The sequence below is a fragment of the Nelusetta ayraudi genome, unplaced genomic scaffold (assembly GCF_046127955.1).
Source record: "Nelusetta ayraudi isolate G7.1 ecotype Tasmania unplaced genomic scaffold, CSIRO-AGI_Nayr_v1 ptg000041l, whole genome shotgun sequence".
NCBI lineage: Eukaryota > Metazoa > Chordata > Actinopteri > Tetraodontiformes > Monacanthidae > Nelusetta > Nelusetta ayraudi.
Window position 1 is genome coordinate 991,206 of NW_027466091.1, and position 19,528 is coordinate 1,010,733.

General features: G+C 45.6%; 2 protein-coding genes across 4 annotated transcripts; one reads left to right on the top strand and one right to left on the bottom strand.

Annotated features, from left to right (window-relative positions):
• Positions 1–135: 135 nt before the first annotated feature.
• Positions 136–3,367, top strand: snap29 (synaptosome associated protein 29). 2 transcript variants are annotated; one of them, XM_076033276.1, is made up of 6 exons: positions 136–262; positions 896–1,135; positions 1,273–1,469; positions 1,823–1,908; positions 2,005–2,106; positions 2,485–3,367. In XM_076033276.1, the coding sequence occupies exons 2-6, from the start codon at positions 896–898 to the stop codon at positions 2,640–2,642; spliced, it is 783 nt and encodes a 260-aa protein (XP_075889391.1). In that variant the 5' UTR covers positions 136–262; the 3' UTR covers positions 2,643–3,367. The 2 variants fall into 2 exon arrangements, with proteins under 2 accessions (XP_075889391.1, XP_075889392.1); XM_076033277.1 differs by lacking the exon at positions 136–262 and adding an exon at positions 399–550.
• Positions 3,368–6,323: 2,956 nt separating this feature from the next.
• Positions 6,324–18,469, bottom strand: LOC142893047 (somatomedin-B and thrombospondin type-1 domain-containing protein). Of its 2 annotated transcripts, none has more exons than XM_076033279.1 (5): positions 17,964–18,469; positions 10,789–10,971; positions 10,228–10,318; positions 8,314–8,472; positions 6,324–7,652 (listed from the first exon to the last, which is right to left on the bottom strand). In XM_076033279.1, exons 1-5 carry the CDS (start codon positions 18,211–18,213, stop codon positions 7,547–7,549), a joined length of 789 nt encoding a protein of 262 aa, XP_075889394.1. In that variant the 5' UTR covers positions 18,214–18,469; the 3' UTR covers positions 6,324–7,546. The 2 variants fall into 2 exon arrangements, with proteins under 2 accessions (XP_075889394.1, XP_075889393.1); XM_076033278.1 differs by having other exon boundaries at positions 10,789–10,974; positions 17,964–18,467.
• Positions 18,470–19,528: the final 1,059 nt, after the last annotated feature.

Below are 19,528 nucleotides of genomic sequence, written 5' to 3' on the forward strand. Positions count from 1 at the left end.
TTCCTTTATTTATTTATTTATTTATTTATGTATTTATTTTTACCGCGACGACACTATACGGTTCTGGTGATTTTAAAAGAAGACATTCTACCTGCATATACTTTTTAATTTATTTATTTTACAAAGTGACTGTGTTTCTGCGTTTTGTGCTGCGCAGGATTAGCCGTCGAGATAACATGCACTGACGTCACTGACCGTGACCGGAAGTGTTGTAGTCGTTAGCAGTCAGCTGAGGGTGCAACGTCGTTGATTGTGGTCAAAGGTTTGTCTCTTTTATAATTTCCTCTGTTGATCTTTACACTTTCATCAGAGAAAGAGAAGCCGGTTTTCACTCGCTGCCTTGCTTTGGGTCCGATTGTTTTGACTTCCTTTAGTTTATTCAAGCTTGAAGAGCTAGGCAACACCCAAGCTAGCTTTAACATTCCGGACGGGATTCTTCGTCCACTGGTATTGTTGTGCAATATTAACTTATCTCGAAAGGAAGTTCCTTTTATCTAAATGGTGGTGATTAAGCACAGTCCCTCTTCGGAAAAGTTTCACAGGATAATGAGTAGGTACACTGAGATCACGCTGCCAAATATTCAAAACACTTGTTCGATAAATAAGGTTGTTTTCTTTCAACTATGATTCTTGAAACAGGCGACTAAACAGTGTGTCAAATTTGTTTGTTTGTTTGTTTTTAAAAATCGATCAAGCAGATTAATCAGTAGTTGGGATGTTTGTTCACTTGACAATCGTCCTATTTATGTATGTGTAATAATTAAGCGACCGTTACCCATTTTCTAAGTCCACAACTGGAATGCAAATTGTCTCGCTGTGTATACAAAAGGAAATATGTCAAATTAAAATCTGATCTTAATGACTGTGAAAAACACTTTGTGCTTGGGTTTTACAGATGGCTTTCCCCAAATCCCACAACCCATTTGCAGATGATGATGACGATGATGAGCAAGATTATAAGCCTAAGAACACAGGGTATGGCGATGACCCTGACAGCGGCTTGAGTGAAGCGGAGAGGAAGCAGCGGTACCTCCAGCAGGAAGTGATGCGTACAGCCCAGTCGGCTGTGGACAGTAGTTACCGCTCCCTTGGCCTGATCTATGAATCAGAAAAGATGGGTGTGGAAACTGCGGAGGTATGTTCATTGGAAATGTCCTGTTTTCCAAGAGGATGAAATGCCAATTAAATAAATAAACAGAAGAGTCTGGTTTTATCTCCTATCTTGTATCTGTGACATCCTGTCTCTAAATCTCTCTCTCTTTGCTTCGTTAGGAGCTGATGCGACAGGGTGAGGCTTTAAAGAGGGCCGACAAAATGCTTGACAACATGGATCAGAACCTGAATACCAGCCAGAGGCACATTAACGGTATCAAGAGTGTGTGGGGCGGCCTTGTCAATTACTTTAAGGGAAAACCAGAGGCAAAGCCTCAACCGGAGCCACAGAAAGAAGCCTATCTGGCTAGTGACAAGTAAGACTCGCTGCTGTAAAGTTCATTCATTAACAATGAAATGATAATATAGACACTGCGAGAGAAGCAGAGAAATAATGTCTTCGTTTAAAAAAAAAAAAAAAACTTTTCTCAGATTGTTTTTCCACATTGCCTTGTTAAACTTCATTAAGTGTATCTAAACTGTAATAAATACACTTAAGACTCAATGTAACAGAAATGTGCTATTGCTGTAAATGTTGCCGAGTATGAGATTCGTTTTTCACAATAACCCCCTGATGCTGACGTAGGCTGAGCTCACCACTCCACAATAATTGCTTGTTTGTTGGCAATTGTAATTCACTTAATGTTTAAACAAGGCTTATCTGGATCAGATTACAGAGTGCCATGTCTAGCAGCAGAGAGCAGGAAGACAAGTATCAAGCCAGTCACCCCAACCTGAGGAAGTTGGATACAGGAGGTGCGATTGTGCCACGCAAATGCAACGCAGCATGACTTTTCGTTACGCCGCTGAACTCTCACCAACACTTAACCGCTTGTTATGTTCATGTTTCAGCGTTTGGAGCTGCCTCGATGGACGATAACTCATCCAGACAGAATGGCTACTCGCAGAACAAACACCTCAAGCAGGCGAACAAGGTCCTCGACAACAACTTAGGTACTAAGAAAAACTGTGAACCTCTTGGACTTTATTTAAGTGGGTTTTTTTGGAACATGACCACAAATCCACTTATACGTCTGCCTTGAGCCTAAATGAGTTTCACTCAATCGACATAACAAATCAACTCATTTAGTTATAGGCTGGGATGACCCTCAGCACATCATCTACAAATAGAAAAAAAATCTACAAATTACCAAAAAACAAGTCCAGTTGCTAAGCTAAACTCTTTTAAGACCTTAAGTTTGGTCGTCATACATGGATAACCTACAATAGCGTAAATGTGTGTTAACATCAATATGTCTTCATGGTGATCTATTGGTGTGTTCGGAGTAAAATTCCAAACTACAGTCACATGATCCTTTTTGACTCACCCAGATGAGATGTGCAGCGGCTTGTCCAGACTGAAGAGCCTCGGCCTCGGCCTCCAGTCTGAGATCGAAAGCCAGGACGACTCCATCGACGCTCTGCTCAACAAAACCGACAAGATGGACTCCAGGATCCACAACACAAACCAACAGATGAAAAAACTTTAAATGAAACAAAAATACCGGGACTCACTTTACTCAGATAGTCGGCTGCAATAGGTCATACTGCCAGATTTCAAGCCAATCGTTTTGTTTGCTCTGGTGCTTGAATACTTTTTATTCAAATTGTTTTGTCTGTGTCTGTGTATAAATTATCATTTCCCAATTGTTTCAGCTTAACCTGTCTTCACTTCCATGTAAAAACACTCAGAATCACTTTTGCCTTACAGACTGTTTATATGTCCACAAGATGAGCTGTTGGTCTTGTGCCAGCTTGTGTGTCTGCTTGCATTCCTCAACATTTTAATGCTTTCATTTGTATGATTTGTGTGTATTTTCCCCTTGCTTTGAATTGGTTCTTTTATCGATAAATGTTTTATGAGTGGAGGACAGAATGTGATTGAGTGATTTTTAAAGTTTGAACAACAGTATAAAATGTAAAAAGCTGTGAGTATTAAAAATTAGAGTAGAAGGAATATACAGGAGCGTATCCCATTATGTTACTTACCGTATGGTTTGCACTCAAGTTCACTACACAACGTTTTTATTGTCACAGTCTAAAGCCAATTAAATAAGATTAAGGAGCACAATTTAATATACAAATGAATATATATATGTAGATATGGTATATAAATGGTATATCTCATATATATGTACTGTTGAGCCATGCATATTTTTATATGTTCATCAAGAGTGTCTGCTACATAAAACCAATAAAACTCAGCTCACAGGTGCTCTACGTCATGATCTTGGGTTTCTGCTCTTGCAGAGCAGAATTCTAAAGCGCCAGAAGATGGCGCCATTTTTACAGAAGAGGATTTTTGTGCCTCACCCAAGATTTTTTTTTTCTTTTTTTAAATATGTAGATAGTGTATGATCTCAAAAATCCGTATGCAGACAGTAATGAAAAGACTGAAGAAAAATATCAACTTGATGTCTTATGTACTTTTACTATTTCTGTCTCACACTTATGAACAATTTCTACAAAGCAGATACTGATCACGTTTTTTTTTTTATGTTGTTGCATTCAATTTGCTATCCCAGTATAAATGTGCCTGTATTTACAGCTGAGGCTCTGCTGCGCTCCAGCTGTGTTGCCGTGTGCCGCTTGGGCTCTCGCGTTAAAGTGTCCATTCATTATCATTCCACTGCGCTGGACCAGCTGCCGCCACAGAGGCCCTCATTAGGGTGACTTAATAATTACAGCACACACTTCTCAGAAACACATAAATACACAACTATGGGGCAGCACGGGAGGGGAAATAGGGGGCACTGGCTGAGGATGCCCCCCCGAACACACACACACACACACACACACACAGCCTGCATGTCTGAACCAGGAGATGTTGTTTGAACTTCAATAAATATTTTATAGAAATATATTATTATACCATTCCTGGTGTAGATGGATGGTATTGAAGTTGAAGGTGTGCATAACAAAGAGGTCATACACAGAATCTCCAGAGGTCCATCACACAGATGTGTGTGCCTGAACAACTATAGCCAACAGCAAGGATGGGCAAACTACGGCCCGGGGGCCATATGTGGCCCGTTAAGCTTTTTAGTCCGGCCTGCCGAGCTTGAAGACATTCAATTGATAGTGAGTAAGTCATAAAATAGTTGTATTTCATCTATTTTTTAAGTGTTTTTAGAATCATTTCAATAAAGAGGTAATTACCGCGGGGCTTCAAAGACAAGACATTTTGTTGTAGCTTTGCTTTGGTTCATTTTCAATTGACATTAAAGCAACATGTTTTCTGCATACACTATGATATTTTTCTCCTATGAGGTGGGTCACCAAAACACTCCATGTATCTGCTGCTGCTCCGGCCCCTCTGTCAAATCTCAGAAGCCATTGTGGCCCACCAGTCAAAAAAAAATGTGCCCACCTTGGTCTTCAGTCATGATCTTGAAGGCGCAAAAAAAAATACAAGTAAATAGACAACATTTGCAGCAGTGTTTACAAAGCATTTAACGTTAAAAAAAAATAAAAAAAAATGTCAATGATTATTTTGTGTATGGGACTGAAAGCATTTGACTCTTCCGGTCATCTGGAGAGAAGCAGTGTCGTCCACCGAGAGGGATCCACTGTCGCTCATGATCTCAGGTGAAGGTGGCGATGACAACACCGTTAAGCGGAAATCACCCCTGGGTTCTTTCCCTTAACGCCACCCGTGGGGGCCGGGAGGCCTTTGAACAGCTGTCTTGTCAAAAGCTAACAGTGGCTGCACTGAGACAAAGGGTGCCGGTGCTGGAATGCCCCCCTTTTCAGCGGGTGTAATCCCAGAACACACTGCTGTCGGAGCCCATCAGGCACCGGGCCAGAGACGGGCCTTCCTGCCCTTTGGAAAGCAGGTTAGCGGCAGAGGCAGAGGCAGGCCAGGGGGAGGGCGAGGCCCGTTTCAGAGGGGTCAGCCTGACAGCGCTCTATTGCCACTGTTGTAGTAAGAGCAAATAAAGAGTTGTGCTGACGGAGGGCAGTTTGGTAGGGAGCTGCTGAGAGTGAGGGAGGAGTGCAGGGAGAGGATGAGGGGGCTGCAGAGGCTGCCAGAGGAGCGGGAGTTCAAGTGCCTCCAAGACAAAACACACCAGGCTCATATGAATGCCTTGAAGTGCTGATCTGGCCGGTGTCCAGGTGTTGGGACTGGGGGTGGGGGGGGAGAATACACTCAACCGGAGGTTTTATATTGGTACCTTTAATCTAGACTTAACTGTGTCTCATAGGGAGGAGACAAACCCCCAGACTCCAAGATGGCGAACCATTCATTGCAATGAAGTTGCTCACCTAGCGCATACGGCGAAAAGGTTTTTGACTTCCGCATGCTGGGAATAAACTGTTTTCTGGTGACTTTCTGGCCTGTATCATTTTTTTAAACAACTGAAAGACCATAAGTGAAAAATCTACAATAGAAAGCTTTGCTCTGAATTGCATTTCAGGTCACAGTTGTCCTGTCAGGAGTTTTAAAGGTGCTTGTTTTTGTATTGCAGTCTATGGGAAAAATGCTTTTTGGGCCCATGCGATTTCTTTTGCTGCCGTTCCTCGAGTGGCCACTGGGAAAGATCGTTAATTAAATCTTCCTGAGGACGTGGACTATGCACAGTTTAGAAGAAACACACCACAAAATCTTTTTTGTGTGTTTTTTTTTTAAGGAGACTTTTACAAGCTTCTGTAAAAAGATTTAAATGGCTTTTCAGGGTTTGGACATATTTTCACTCAACTGTAAAAGATGTTATATCAAATAAAAGAAGAGTGGAATGGTTTTTCAATGTCACGCTACACTGTTCTCTGTCCACAACAAACATCCAAGTGACAGATGCGTTTCTAGATGATGCCAACCGTCCAGAGTCCCGAGCCTGGTGTTTAACCTGTCCTCACGTCGACTCTTTGGGGTTACGTCACGGCAAGACAAACCCACAAATTGTGAAAGAATGTGGCGTAAAAGCGGGATTATACACATTAGTTGACTTTTTGCTGGTGGTCTTTTAAGAGAAACGCCAAGCATCCAGCAAAAATGCGTCGACGGCCACATGTTTGCATGAAGTTACGTTTGTTTCACCGCCGAACCTCCATTTAGTGGGGAGGTGCTGCATGTAGGCACTGGTTAAACTGCAGAGAGTGAAACGAGACGGGCTCGTAAAAAAATCAACAATTCTGAAGGCCAGCAGAGAAGAAAACATGGAGAGGAAAAATGGTAGTACATTTTTCTTTTTATTATCGGTATTCCCACTAATTGATAGTGAACATAGTATGCTGTGCTGCACTAATGAAATCAGCGCCGTTTTGTAATAAATAAACACACAAACACAGACATGGGAATGAAAAACGCAGGCGGAGGCCATCTGATCGGGCCGCACTCGTCCTCCTCAACCAGCAATACGAGAGATGAGGGGTCGACGCCAATCGACCGACGCAAGTCCTGTTCTTTAAATTCAACGTGTAGCGGGAGAAGCAGAAGAAGACGATGAGAAGCAGGAGAAGAAAAGGAGAAAGTAACGTACAAGTGCAAATTTGGCTGTGCAGACAGTGATTCTGTTTGAAGTTGTTTGAACATTTGTCGTCGTCCTCGTGATTATTCTTATTACTTTTACAAGACTACGCTGTATTTTTCTCCAATGGTCCCATCTCCTCTCTGCCAATATTGGGTTAGGAACACCGGGGCCCATTTTTTTTTTTTGCTTTAAATCAGCAAAGACTTGCATGTAGTCGGCGATGGAGCACCAACAGACTGTGACATGAAAACAGAATCGTGATGCGAGACTGAGACCCAAATCTCTGAAAAATCTCAAAAAATGTTGGTGTCTTTGGGTGGCATCTCTCTTCTAATTCAGAAATAATATTCAGTTGGACAAAAAAAAAAAATTGTAAAACACGGATAAATCAACTCAAGAATTTTGTTTTTCAGCATCGGCCGTTCAAGTCCGGACTGAAACCGCGACTCCTGTTTGGCGTTTCAACTGCTGCGCGGCTCCACAGACACATAGACGCAAAACACAGACACAAAAGTAGAAAATGTATAAAGCAAAATAATATATTTTTATATATATTTATACATTATGAATTAACAAATACACTCGGATTGATGGAGGTAGATAGCAAAGATTCAGAGGTATAAAGGCATATACATGTCGCTGTGCTTTGGAGAAGAAATACATACATAAGGTGGCAGTATAATCTGCAATCAAACGCAATAACTTGTGTTTCGCTTAGCATTAGGGTATACAGTACAGATTATGAGATGAAAGAAACAAACAAAAAAAAAAGTGGCAGGATGCTGCTTATCTCCTTGAGTTACCCGTCCGGTAATCTGAGTCGGAAGGGTCTAGTGTTGGCCGGCAGGGTTCCCCGCGGTGAGCAGGAGGCGGCGAGGGAACTCTGGTCCCTGCGTGCGAGGCTGTGGAGCGTTCATGTGGGCTCATACGAAGAGCACAGAGTAAGAGGGACACCGGCAGCCCTGGGAGGACGACTCCCGCACCCAGGAGCCGTGACAGCCGGGGACTGACGCCGCTGACCAGAATGTCCTGTAATGATGAAAAACAGCTTTAAGGCTTCAAATTTTCTGGTGGCAAGTAAAGAAAAGCCTCCTCTACTCTGGATGACTGGTTTGGAACCAGTGCTGTTTGCGGTTTTCCGAGGATTGCAGGACTTAAACAATAAAATGGAAGGAATCTGTATTACCTTTATTTCTGTGGTACTGTGTTATTTGCCTGTCCGTTCCAAATAAACGTACAATTAAAAAAAAAAAAAAAAAAAAAAGACTTAACATATCATTTCAATGAGACAGCTAGTCGGGATAATAGTAGCCATTATTATGGAGTTGGGTAAACTTGAAGGGACCACGTTTAACCACTGTAACCTTGCAGCCAGGAGCTGCGACTCGACACACTCATTAAGGTCACATGACTGGCGAATGAGAGGCTACCCCGCGTCATTTAGCTGGGAAACCTGAGGTTAACAAATTGGACGACCTCGTCTGCACAAGCAGCAACAGTAAAGTTGTTTCCTCTATTTGTTTTCAGCCCGTGGCTGCCACAGGCGTCCATTTAATTATTTAATTTAATTGTCCATAGTACAAATAATCAAAGAGTTTGTTTAAAAAAAAAATGCAGTTTTTAAAAATGTATTTTTTTTTAGATAAACACAGTTCAACGTCCAGATTTGTGTTTGGGTTTCAAGGCTCACCTGGTGCTCTCCAGGCCTTCTCCTCCACAGCGGTCCTTCTTTGACATGGCGTCGCTCTGACACTCGGCACAAACCAGTCGCTCTCTCACCAAATGTGCACTCCACAGTTTGAGTTTGCACGCCGCGCTGGCCTGTTTCACTCGCAGGTACACACAGTAGCTGTCGAAAAGGACGAAAGGAGGAGGAATGAAAGGAGGAAAAAAGGGTCAGTGGCCGTCTACAGAAATCAGAGACACGAGAGCAAGGCCGGGTGACGCTTCCAAAGTTCTCAGTGTTTTTCTTCTTTGGACTGCTCTCCGGATTCTTATCATTCAGTCAAGTGTGCCAGAACAACGGGCAAATAAAAAACACATGAGGCTTGGTTGGGTGACAACGAAAAGGAATCTCCCCTCAGACTGAGTTCAGAGACCAAAAAGTCCTCCCGCAGAGCTTTCAAGTGCTTGTTATGAGCTGTGATGTTGGGCATCAGACAACTTAAACAAGAGGTTTGTCCATTTGAAGGCGGTCCAGCAGTGCGAACATCACCTGCTGTATCCCAGTAACTCTGTGCGGCTCCCTTCCGTGCACTGGAAACAATAACAAGGTCCTGTTTTTGGCTCACTGTGTTCTCTGACGAGCCCCTTTGAACCGCTGCACTATTTATTTTGTCTCCGACTCAGTCGGCTGTGACAAAGCAGCATCCCCAGCGGGCTGCTTTGTCAAAGAAAACACTAAGCCGCACTTTCTGTTGGCGAGCCTGTGCGCCAGTTGCAATTAAAAGGACCCGCTGCTTGGTTTTGACTGTGATTCCAGTTCAGACTGCTTAATCTCAGGCATGAAACTGCAAAATGTCTCACTGAAATCTGGATTCACTTACAGCAGATTTTCTTGTTTTGCTTCATACCTTAAAAAAAAAAAAAAAAAACTATCATAAAATTTGTAACCCATCCCAAAACTAAAACGAAAAAAGTTTCACTACAAAGCACCAGGGAGAAAAAAAATAAATAAATCACAGAACCTGATGTCCGTGTGAGATCATCCCCCCCAATTTTAATCCATGTTGAATTCCTTACAATTGTCATTGTTATGTCTGTGAGTAACGTCTCTGCTACTCCCTGATGTTCCTCCGTCGTTCAGCCAAAACAAAAGTATCCAATGTCCATTTTTTTATGGATGTGAAAGGCCGCAGGCTGTCAGATGGCCAGCTGTGATTTGATCCAGCTCCAGTGAGTTCTGGGAACATCTGCAATCAGCAAATCAGGGACGACGTCCATGCAAGGGAAGATTTACCTTTAGCACGCATTACAGCTGCCTTATCAGCTAAGGTCAACCTCCTGACGCAAAAACGGTCACTGACAACTGTCGTGTTACGTAGTCAGAGTGATCTCAAGGCGCGGCGGGAGCTCGGATCGGTCTGTTCTTGTTGATCGAATGAAGCACAAGGTTGATCTTCCAGTGAACCTTCACATTCAACTTGGTGAACGTTCAAAAATGGTGGAAAGTTCCCGGAAGCTGAGACCCATTTAGCATCAAGAAAGAAAAAAAATGAAAAAGTACAGAATGTTTTGCCAGTAAGCCGTAACACATGCCTTCTTTATTCTTAGTTTTATGTGCTGGTCTGATTACTGATTTAATTCCATCTTATTATGCAGCGGAAATCACTTTTGTGACCTTCAGGATGGTCGTCTGAATACATTTTGACTGAGAAATACACACTGAAATCGTGTATTCTTTTAAAAAAAAAAAAGTTTTTTGACCTCCATCTCCTATCCGCCAGTTCTCCAGTCCTCCTCTCAGTGCTAATTACCCCCTCGCGACGTCGGCGGCACATGAAAGCCGCCTCCGCAGACAGAAACAAAGTGGCTGGGTGGGTCAGTGGCGACGGGCGAAGCGGTCCCGTGTGTTTGTTTGCCGTGCCGATAATAAAGGTCCTACCTGGCCTTCTCCTCCTTCATCATCATGTGTGGTCGCCTCCACGGGTCCTTGAAGTTCCTCTTGAAAGAGTCGGGCAGGATCTTTGCCACCTCTGCAGGTCAGGTGAGAGGAGGTTATCATACATGGCTGTTTCCTCTGAGGAGGCAAATGTATAAACACGTATCCTATTTGTTGCAGCCGAATCAAAGAACTCGAAGTGAAGTGGGCGTGAGGTGCAAGTGGTCCTCGACACCCACGTGTTTGGCTGATTTATTTCTTTTTAATGTTTCAAAGCAGTTGCTTTTTTTGAACTCATGTTCCAGGACGCACTGGATAGAAAGGGATTAACATTAGCAAGGAGAGCTGCAGCTATCTATTACCGATCGATGATTTTCTTTTTATATTATTCTATTAAACACTTTAAAAAAAACACTTTAAAACACTAAAAAATTGTAAAGATGTGAAAGAGACATGTCTGACCATGACAAAAACGTTTTTTTCTGGAACCATCTGGACCATTGGACTACTCAGACACAGAATCATGCAACAGGGCTCGGACCGGCGTGCCTGTGCCGCTCTCACCTTTGGCACTGCTGCAGACGGCGTCGTTCCCAAAGCATCCTCGACGCTGCTTGAGGTCAGGACAGGGCGTGCCGCCGTTTCTGGGGGGAACGGACACCAGGCGACTCCTCTCCGTGCTGCCAACTCCGCACGGAGATGTGCAAGAGGACCACGGACCCCACGACCCCACCACGCAGTCAATGGCTGCTGGGGAGGCAGGGAGACAGAGCGAACTTTAGGAGGAAAACCGGAAGGAGTCGCAAACATCAGGCGGTTGAATCTGAACTGCTTGAAAGAACCCCAGAAATCTTTATTTGTGTGTGCTTTGGCTGGTGTATGAGGTGCTGCTAGTGCCACAAGTAGTGACAGTCAGTCGTCGAGAAACTCGTTCAAAGTGTGTTTTAGACGTGTGTCTTGATTTGAAAGGAAGGCTGTGAGATTACACTGGGCCCAAACTCAGGTAGGTGGGCAGCAGAGGCTCATTACCGTCTGCTAATCTCAAATCAGCCAGACCCCAGACTCAGGAAGTCTGTGACCCCAGTTGGACTTGCCGACCATTTGATAAAGTGGCTTATTTTTGCATCCTGTTCGCTGTGATTTCCCTCTCAAGCCCCGAGCCCTCCCACCCAAACCATCCACGCCCATGCAACACACACACACACACACACACACACACACACACACACACACACAGCAGTAGCAGCAGCAATCAGGCTTCAGTGAGATGATTTAGCCAATTACATCAGGCCAGAGGAAGCCGTATTAGTGAGATGGCTGCTCTGATCAAAGCCCCGAGTCTCTGGCCGTAATCAAGGCCGCATTTAACACAGACTTTTAATAGCAACAGACGCTTTACAGCTCTGTTTGCGGACGGAAGAGGCTGTTCCAGAGACACAGAAGCAAACTGGCGGAGGGGCTCACTCCCAAATTAATAAGTGTAAACAAAACCCGTCTGTACGTCAGAGGGCCTGGACGTCGTCGGGGCGGCGCTCTGTCGCTGTGCAGAGGGAGCAGGTGCACACACTCTGCAATGTCCTTAGTGGACCTGCTGAAAGGGATAAATATACCATAACTGAGTCAAATCCTCCCTTGTCATCTACACTCTGCCTCTATAACACACACTTGGCCTGCAGCACAGCGCCGCAAGTGTGTGTGTGCGTCTGTGTGTGTAAGCTGGAGAAAGAGAGAGAGCTTTCAAGGTGCCGCCGTTTGGGTTCATTCCCATGGTCTTGTTGGGCTTTTGGTGGGCAAGAGGGGGGGGGTCGGTGGGGGTGGGGGGGGTGGGGGGGGGGTGTCTCAGTGACACGGCCGATCCAACAAAGCCACTGTGGAATCTCTGCATTCCTGCACATTAGTGCTGCCCACCTGACACCGGCTTTTCCCAGATCAGCGCGCACACACACACACACACACACGCACGCACGTCGATCACACACCGATCCATCGCGACTTATGTCAGATTACACCCTCCCGCTCATTCCAACCCCCAGACTTTGCAGAGTGACAGGGGCCTCTTAAGAGAATAAAATAAATCACAGAGCAGCACCGCAACCACATCAGCTTCCCCTCCTCTCCTCCTCTCCTCCTCCCCTCCTCCCCTCCTCTCCTTCTCTTTCTTCCCCCCGCTGCTGCATCCTCTGACGCCGGCAGGGGCCACTTGTTAACTTGCCGTTCGTCTCCCTTGTAAAGTCAACTGCACTTTACTGCCGAGGGGTTGAGCGTTAGACACCCAGTACAAGTCAGCAGGGTCAGCAGGTCCCCCCCCCCACCCCCCCACCACCACCACCATCACCTACCCCGAGTTCCTCCCATCCACCACCACCATCTAGTCCAAGTTCCCCCCATCCATCACCACCACCACCACCATCTGCCCCAAGAAGGAGGAACCAGGATTGTCACCCCCTCTGGCTGACACCCCAGCAGGACTCAGGGCCTGTCTGGAGGCCCCCACACACACACTGCTGGTCTCAAGCCACCAGAGGTCAAAAGGCAATGACTAATAGCAGCGGACCCCCCCCCACTTCCCCCCTCCCCCCAGCTCCCTCTTTGGTACCAGCAGTGTTCCAAGCCCACCACCCACACGATAACCCCGCTGACAGGCTGACCCACAGAGCTCCCAGCCACTGTTGGACCCCGCCACCATTGTTAGGGAAGGAAAACCCCACTTAAAGAGCATATCACCAGTGACCCATGATGCTAGCACAGGAAACTAGCGGTGGTGTTGTTATCATTGTTGCCCACACAGGCGTTTTAAAGAAAGACCCTGAAAGACCAATCTTTCCCCTTTATTTTTAATTGTGACTCTAACACTTTAATCTCTGGGAGGACGAGTTTAAGAACAAGAGAAATGAGCACCGGCTTAAGTTGCCTGCCAAACTTTAAGACCATGAAAATCCATCACCTCGGTCAGAGCTGTGACTGATTTATTGGAGGTATTAAACGTGGATGTTCTGTCAAGCGTGCAGAGTAATTGTTAACTTTTTTGCTGTTTTGAGTTTTAGGGGAGGGAATCTGTGGTCACTGCTGCCAAGAACCGGCCGAAACAAATACTCAGCCTAGAAGGAAGGGTTATTCAAGTGCACTGGAGCGCCAGGAGAAGTTAAAAAAAAAAAAAGAAAAAAATATATAATTAAAGATTCCAGATAAGAGTAAGAGGAGTTTATCCAGGGGTTGCCGCGGCAGCTGTATCACCATCTTTATCTCCTTGTGTGTCAGCCCACTTCTGCTCGCATTTGCGAACTCTGATTACACAACATGTTATCTGGCTTTTCGGATCCCCTCTGCTACTGACGTCCTGCCTGTCAAACATCTTTTATCTCCCTCTCCTTTATCACTTTGTCTCACTCTGTCTCTTGTCCCCTCCATCTGTCGTCCTTTTTCTGGGTCCTCCTCTTCGCCCTCCCACCCCCTGGCCGGACCGCCACCCCCGTCTCCTCTCTGATAGGACCCAGATGTCAAACTGCTGCGAGGGACCGCCGCCGCACCTCCAAAGGCCGCCGGGCCAACTTCCCTCCCATGTAGAGAGCTGGGCCGCGGTCCCATCAGACAAGCCTCAGAATGTTTTGCAACACGGAGAAACATAAGCCAGCTAATAGGGGTGAGGAACACAGCTGAGCCCTAATAACAGGCTGGCTCATAAATGTTTCCTGGAGACACCCTCAAAAAGAGGAGCCAGGCAAACTGACTAATAAAAGGATTCATTACAAACAGAAACCCGGAAGAAAGGCCCGTTGTGGCTTTTAATGGCAGCAGCAGGATGTTGATGACCGACTGGAGAACACAATTAGTAGACCAACAACGGTTGTGAGTTGCATATCCAGTAAAGAAAATTGAAATTGAAATTGTCAAGTTGAGACTGGTGAGTTACATGGTGGACCTTAATCTTAAACTGAAATCCTAAATCAAACACACCGAGTCAAAAGAAAATCGGTCAGTCAGGAATGAAACACAAACCAGTTTGGTGTTCCTTGCTCACAACTCTTGCCAAAACAACAAGCATTGCCAACATCCTTGTTTTTCATTTTGTGAAGGCGTGCCGCGACGCGTTGGCAAACATTTAGCAAATGTGCTTGTCGTCCATTAGAAAACAACAAACACTTGTTTGACAAAACAAGAAGTTGTTCTTGATTTAGTCATTATGTCATATGACTAAAAGTAACTTCACGAAAAAAAAATTAAAAAAAAATGAATCAACTCTTTATTTGCTTGTTTTGATAATCACATAGAGGCCAGGTGGAGAAATATGACATTGTGCCAACAGAAGCATCCCCACAGTCAGCTCAGTGGCAATTTGGCAGCTGGCTCTTTTCAAGCAAACATCACAAACAGTCAGGGAGCTTGGAAAAACAGCGAAGGGGAGGAAGGAGTGGTTGCCAGGGAAATGTTGGTGCAGCAGCGACCTGCAGACGAGAGGGAGGGGGAGTGTCTGCAGGAGTGACATGTGATGAGCAAACCTCCGGTGCGCGTTGAGCCGACACGACGCGTCTTCCTGTTGTGAGTGAGAAGAAACAGACTGAGGAGAGGAGAGGAGAGGATGTGGCTCCGCAATCTGCCAAATTTAATCTGAGCAGTCAGAAAGGTATGAGCAATTAGAGACGTGCAGCAGGGCTGACAGGGTAATGATGTGACGTTCCGCCACTACTCCCACAACAGGAAGCGGCTCCCCAGCTGGGTCACCGGTGATGTTATGACACCATCGTCCATCCATGATGCTTATTTATGTGGGGAAGTTGCTCTCTGCTTCTCACCATTAGTGGATGTCAGCCAAGCAAACCTGGGACCAATGTATCGCTGCCTCCTAACTTTGTTCCCATCAACTACTGCTGTGAAAAATAATAGGCCAAGAGTTGTCTCGTTGTTTGAGGGCCAAACTTGGTGGTGGTGTATGAAAACATCACATCCAGGTGCTGTTTATCTAACCGGGACACTGCCAGGTCACAAATGCTCATCTCCTCAAGCTGCACCACCAACTCTCTCTCAACAGCAGTACAACAATATTAAAGTTGCATGGATAATAATTTGTCACTAATAAATTATTATTTTTTTTTTTTTAAAGAAAAGTATACAATCTCTGAACTGAAGTAAATATTCTGTTTTCCTCTTTAAAAATGTTTCAGTTCAATCACATGGTGCAAGTTCAAAGATGGAAATATTAACAGTGCCTGTCTCCACAGGTCTACGCAATGGGAACAACTAACAACTGCAGTCTGTACTTTTTGTCTGATTTGTCATAATCACAGCAATGTCTCATTTCAGCTGCATCCAACTGCATGTTGTCATTTGCTAAAAAATATCTCATCGGTCTAATATTTTCATATTTATATCACCAAAGATGATGCATGAAAATGATTTTTTTTTTTTTTTTAAGAATTCGGTTCCATGAAAATTCTTGGCTTGACATTCCAAGTATGATAACATGCAGTGAGTTTTGTCAGCCTGGCACAACTCACTGCATGTAGAATAGTAGAATAGAGTAGTAAGGCCAGAAGGAAGGCAACCCCTACAGACTGGGAGGTACAAATGTTGTCTATATGGAACCACCACCACACTGCAGACAATCTAAGTCTACAATCTCAAACAATGGCGGAGAACTTGTCCCGACACTTCTTGTGTCTGGCTGTGAAGAGTGCTGCAAACAGTGTGACGTCACCCACCCCGGGCTCTCTGCGAGGCCACAGCTGACACCGCCAAATTACAGACCGTGTCAAGATGGACAGACAGACAGTACACACACAAGGTCTGTGATGCGTTGCTGAGGTGCGGGACTGGGACTGGGATCAGCCAGGGTGGGAAAACATCAGGGCGCTTTGATGAAACTCAAGCAAAGACTTTGCACATTGTGTTTATACAGTGCGTTTTCCTCCACGCAGCTCCTTCTACCGCACTGCTTCTGACTGTTTACGGTGAAGTCGACGGTTTTCACACCTACCACTCATTAAAATTGCATCGCGCATAAATATGTTGAACCATTTCTTTCTACACCTCTCTAAACTCCACACAGCTCGTGGACTCACACCAACATCAATATTCGTCAAATCAATAAACATCTCAGGCCTGAAGGACCTGCATCTCTCCGTCATCTGATTCCCTCTGTGGGTCCTCTGTGTCAGGAGTGGAGGAAAAGAAATTCTCATCTGACAAGCGGGTGAGCCCACGCAGATGACGACAATCTTCCGAGCAGCGACGCTGATAACTAAGCACTGAGCCGAGCTGCTGGCCGATGCTCATCCTCCTCAGTTTTAGCTTGGCGGGCTCACAGGATGGATGGAGTGATGCCTGAGCTCTCAGCTGGAGCATACAGGCTGCGTTAACATACCTCTTTGAGAACTTAGTGGTGAATTTCAGAAGGGAGACGGCAATACAAGACTTCTTTTTGTGTTCTATGTCGCTAAACTGAAGGAAAACCTGCAAGTATAATTAAAAACAATTAAATTTGGCACTTTTACGTTGCTGCTGGGTTTTGGCATTGCTCAAGAAGACGATCTTTTAAATGCGTTTGCATGTTTAGCTGTCTAGACATCTCACTTCACAGCTTAAAACACACTGGATCTTCAATTGCGAGCTCGCTTTGACGAGCCGCAGAATGCAGCCACTTGATAACTCCCAACATTCTCAGCAAATAAAAGTCAGATGTGAAGCTGGTATACGGGCCAATTCACACTCACTTTACTTATGAAACCACAAACCGCACTGTTGTAAAACTGCACTTAAAATAAAATGACTGTAAGCCAGTAAACAACCCTCTGAAATTGTTGGGAAAATGAAGGTGTTGTTTTTTTTTTGTCTTTTCAAAACTCTGCAGCAGCGACATGTTGCAAGCGAGCTGACCAGCAGGTGGTTTGTCTCTGTGCAGCCTAACAGCGTCCTCTCTTAAAGCTCGCTCCATCACTGGCCCAAGACACGAGCCTTTGGAGCGATTAACTCAAGTTTAGACGGGGGCAGCCGGCGCACATCACAGCGCAGATAGCGCTCAAACAAACACTTACTGTACGTGTTTTCAGACGTTACTAAATAGAGGGACGGCGGTGGCGGCGTCTGGAGTGCTCTTTGACCCAAAGGGGCCGACCGACCCCGCAGGTGCTCGTTAGAGTGCACTTAGGGCCGGGGTCGCACTCGGAGTCTATCTGCACACAGATAATCGCTCCTTGTGAAACTGAGACGTTTCAGCGTAACTGTACGAGCTGCTCCTGTCACACGTCAGACGCGGCCGCTCGGTTATCCCCGACCATCTTTGGCTGTGCGTTCCCATGGTGTCAGGACACCTCATTTGTCCATATATAGCAGCAGGCAGGCGGCCGGATGAGGGAAGGAGCCCCCTGATGCTGCTTTAGGAGAGTTTGGAGGCAAACAATCCTTCGCTGTGCAGCCCGCACCTGCAAAAAAAAGACGCTGTTGCGCTGCTTTCTGACTTGCTCCGGGCACACTCCATTTTTGCAACCCCTCAACGGTCAGGTCAAAGGTCAACTGAGGAAATTTGAATTCATCAATCACAAGACAACCAATTAGGGCGATTGGCTGCACACTTGATATAAACGCTTTCAACAGGCGCACAGGGAGACATCCAATGTGTGTGCTCACTGTTGCGCCCCCCGGCGTCACTCCGCGGTCGTGCACGCGTCGACACCGAATTTCCCCGTCCCTTCACGATCAGCTTGCAGAAACCTGCAAGCCGGGAAGCAGAGAATTGATCAACTCACCGGATACTTGGCACACGCTCTGGTAGTCCTCGCAGCAGTCTCTGGTTTTCTGACAGTAGGTGTCACAGTAGCACACCGTTTTCCTGTTGCTGTACTCAAAGCACTCGTTGTTGCGGCCGGTGCAGCAGTTGGGGCTCTCCCTCTGCCTGCAGCCCGCCTCGGCCGGCGGGACCAGCTCTCCGCAGAAAAACGCCAAATATCCACAAACGACAAAGCCGAGGCGCGCCGAACTCCATCCACGCGCACCCATGACGGAAACTTTTTTTTTTTTTTTTTTTTTTTGTCCACTTGCTCCACGCGCCCCCTTGCTGCTTTGTTGTGCCTGCGTCACAACGGATGCCGAGGAAAGCCAATTTATTCTGAGCAGAAATCTAAGTTGCGATAGTTTCCGATCCACAAGTTCGGCATTGACTCCCCGGAGAAGCGCCGATGCGTAAAAGTGGAGCCTGTGCGCGCAGCAGACCTCCTCTACCCCTTGCTGTCGGACACCGCCCCTCAGAGCTGCTGCTAGTTATTGGGAAAGACGTGCAGTTCCACCACCACCACCTCTTCCTAGACCACCACCCCCTTTTGCACGCTTCCTTGCGCAATTTGAACCTTAACAAACGTGTGTTGTTGCAAAATGCCGTTTTGGACCATCACTGCTGCTGAGTTCATGTATACAAATCAGGACGATGGTTGATGAGACAGCACATTTATTTAAAAAAAAAAAAAAAAAAGAAGAAGAAAGAAAGCTCTGAATGTTGGACCTTACGGATTGACAACTGCTGCAGCAAAGCCTGAAGTAGTGATGGCAAAGGCGAAGTCCAAACCCTTTTTTATGTCAGTTTGATTTGAAAACACGAGGCTAAACATACACATACAGATAAGCATCTTTATCAGTTATCTTTCAATCAGAAAATCAAAATCAGCACCAAGGACAGCGGCTTTGCCCGCGTGCTGTATGTCTGCAAAACGTTCTTGTTGCTGTTTTTCAAGTTTACCTGACTCTCAGTTCAACAGTACACATGAAACTTGGAAGGGACCATTTTTTTTATTTCTTCAGAGCTGTGGTCACAAATGATCTCACTGACTCGGGAGCATCCCCAGTTTGAGAGGGAGAGAGCGGAGAACAATGACATTACTTCCCCTCCACTGGGCCGGAGTGAAGGTTGGAGGCTCTTCAGGGGAGGGGGGCGGGGAAGACACGCTGAGCAACGGCGGTACTGTAAAAGCACATGAGAACAAGGAGGACCAACACGTGGAATAGATGTACAGAATACAGTTCAGATAGTGTCACAAAGCATAGCAGAGATTATTAGAATATTAGAAACATATTGTATAGGAAAATACTGACTGCATGTGTCCAGATCATCATCAGTGCATTTGATTATGTGTTTGTGTTGAAGAGAAAGTTTGTTTTTTTTCTTTTTTCTTTTTCTGTTTTTTTGCCAAGATGATCTTGAGGCTGAAGTTGGGTGAAGTTTTTGGGGATTTCATTCACGGGAGACAGGAGGAGGTGGAGGAAGAGGACGGTAAGGAGCGATGATGTTAGGATGAAGGCCACTCGTTGGGCCCTTTGACTC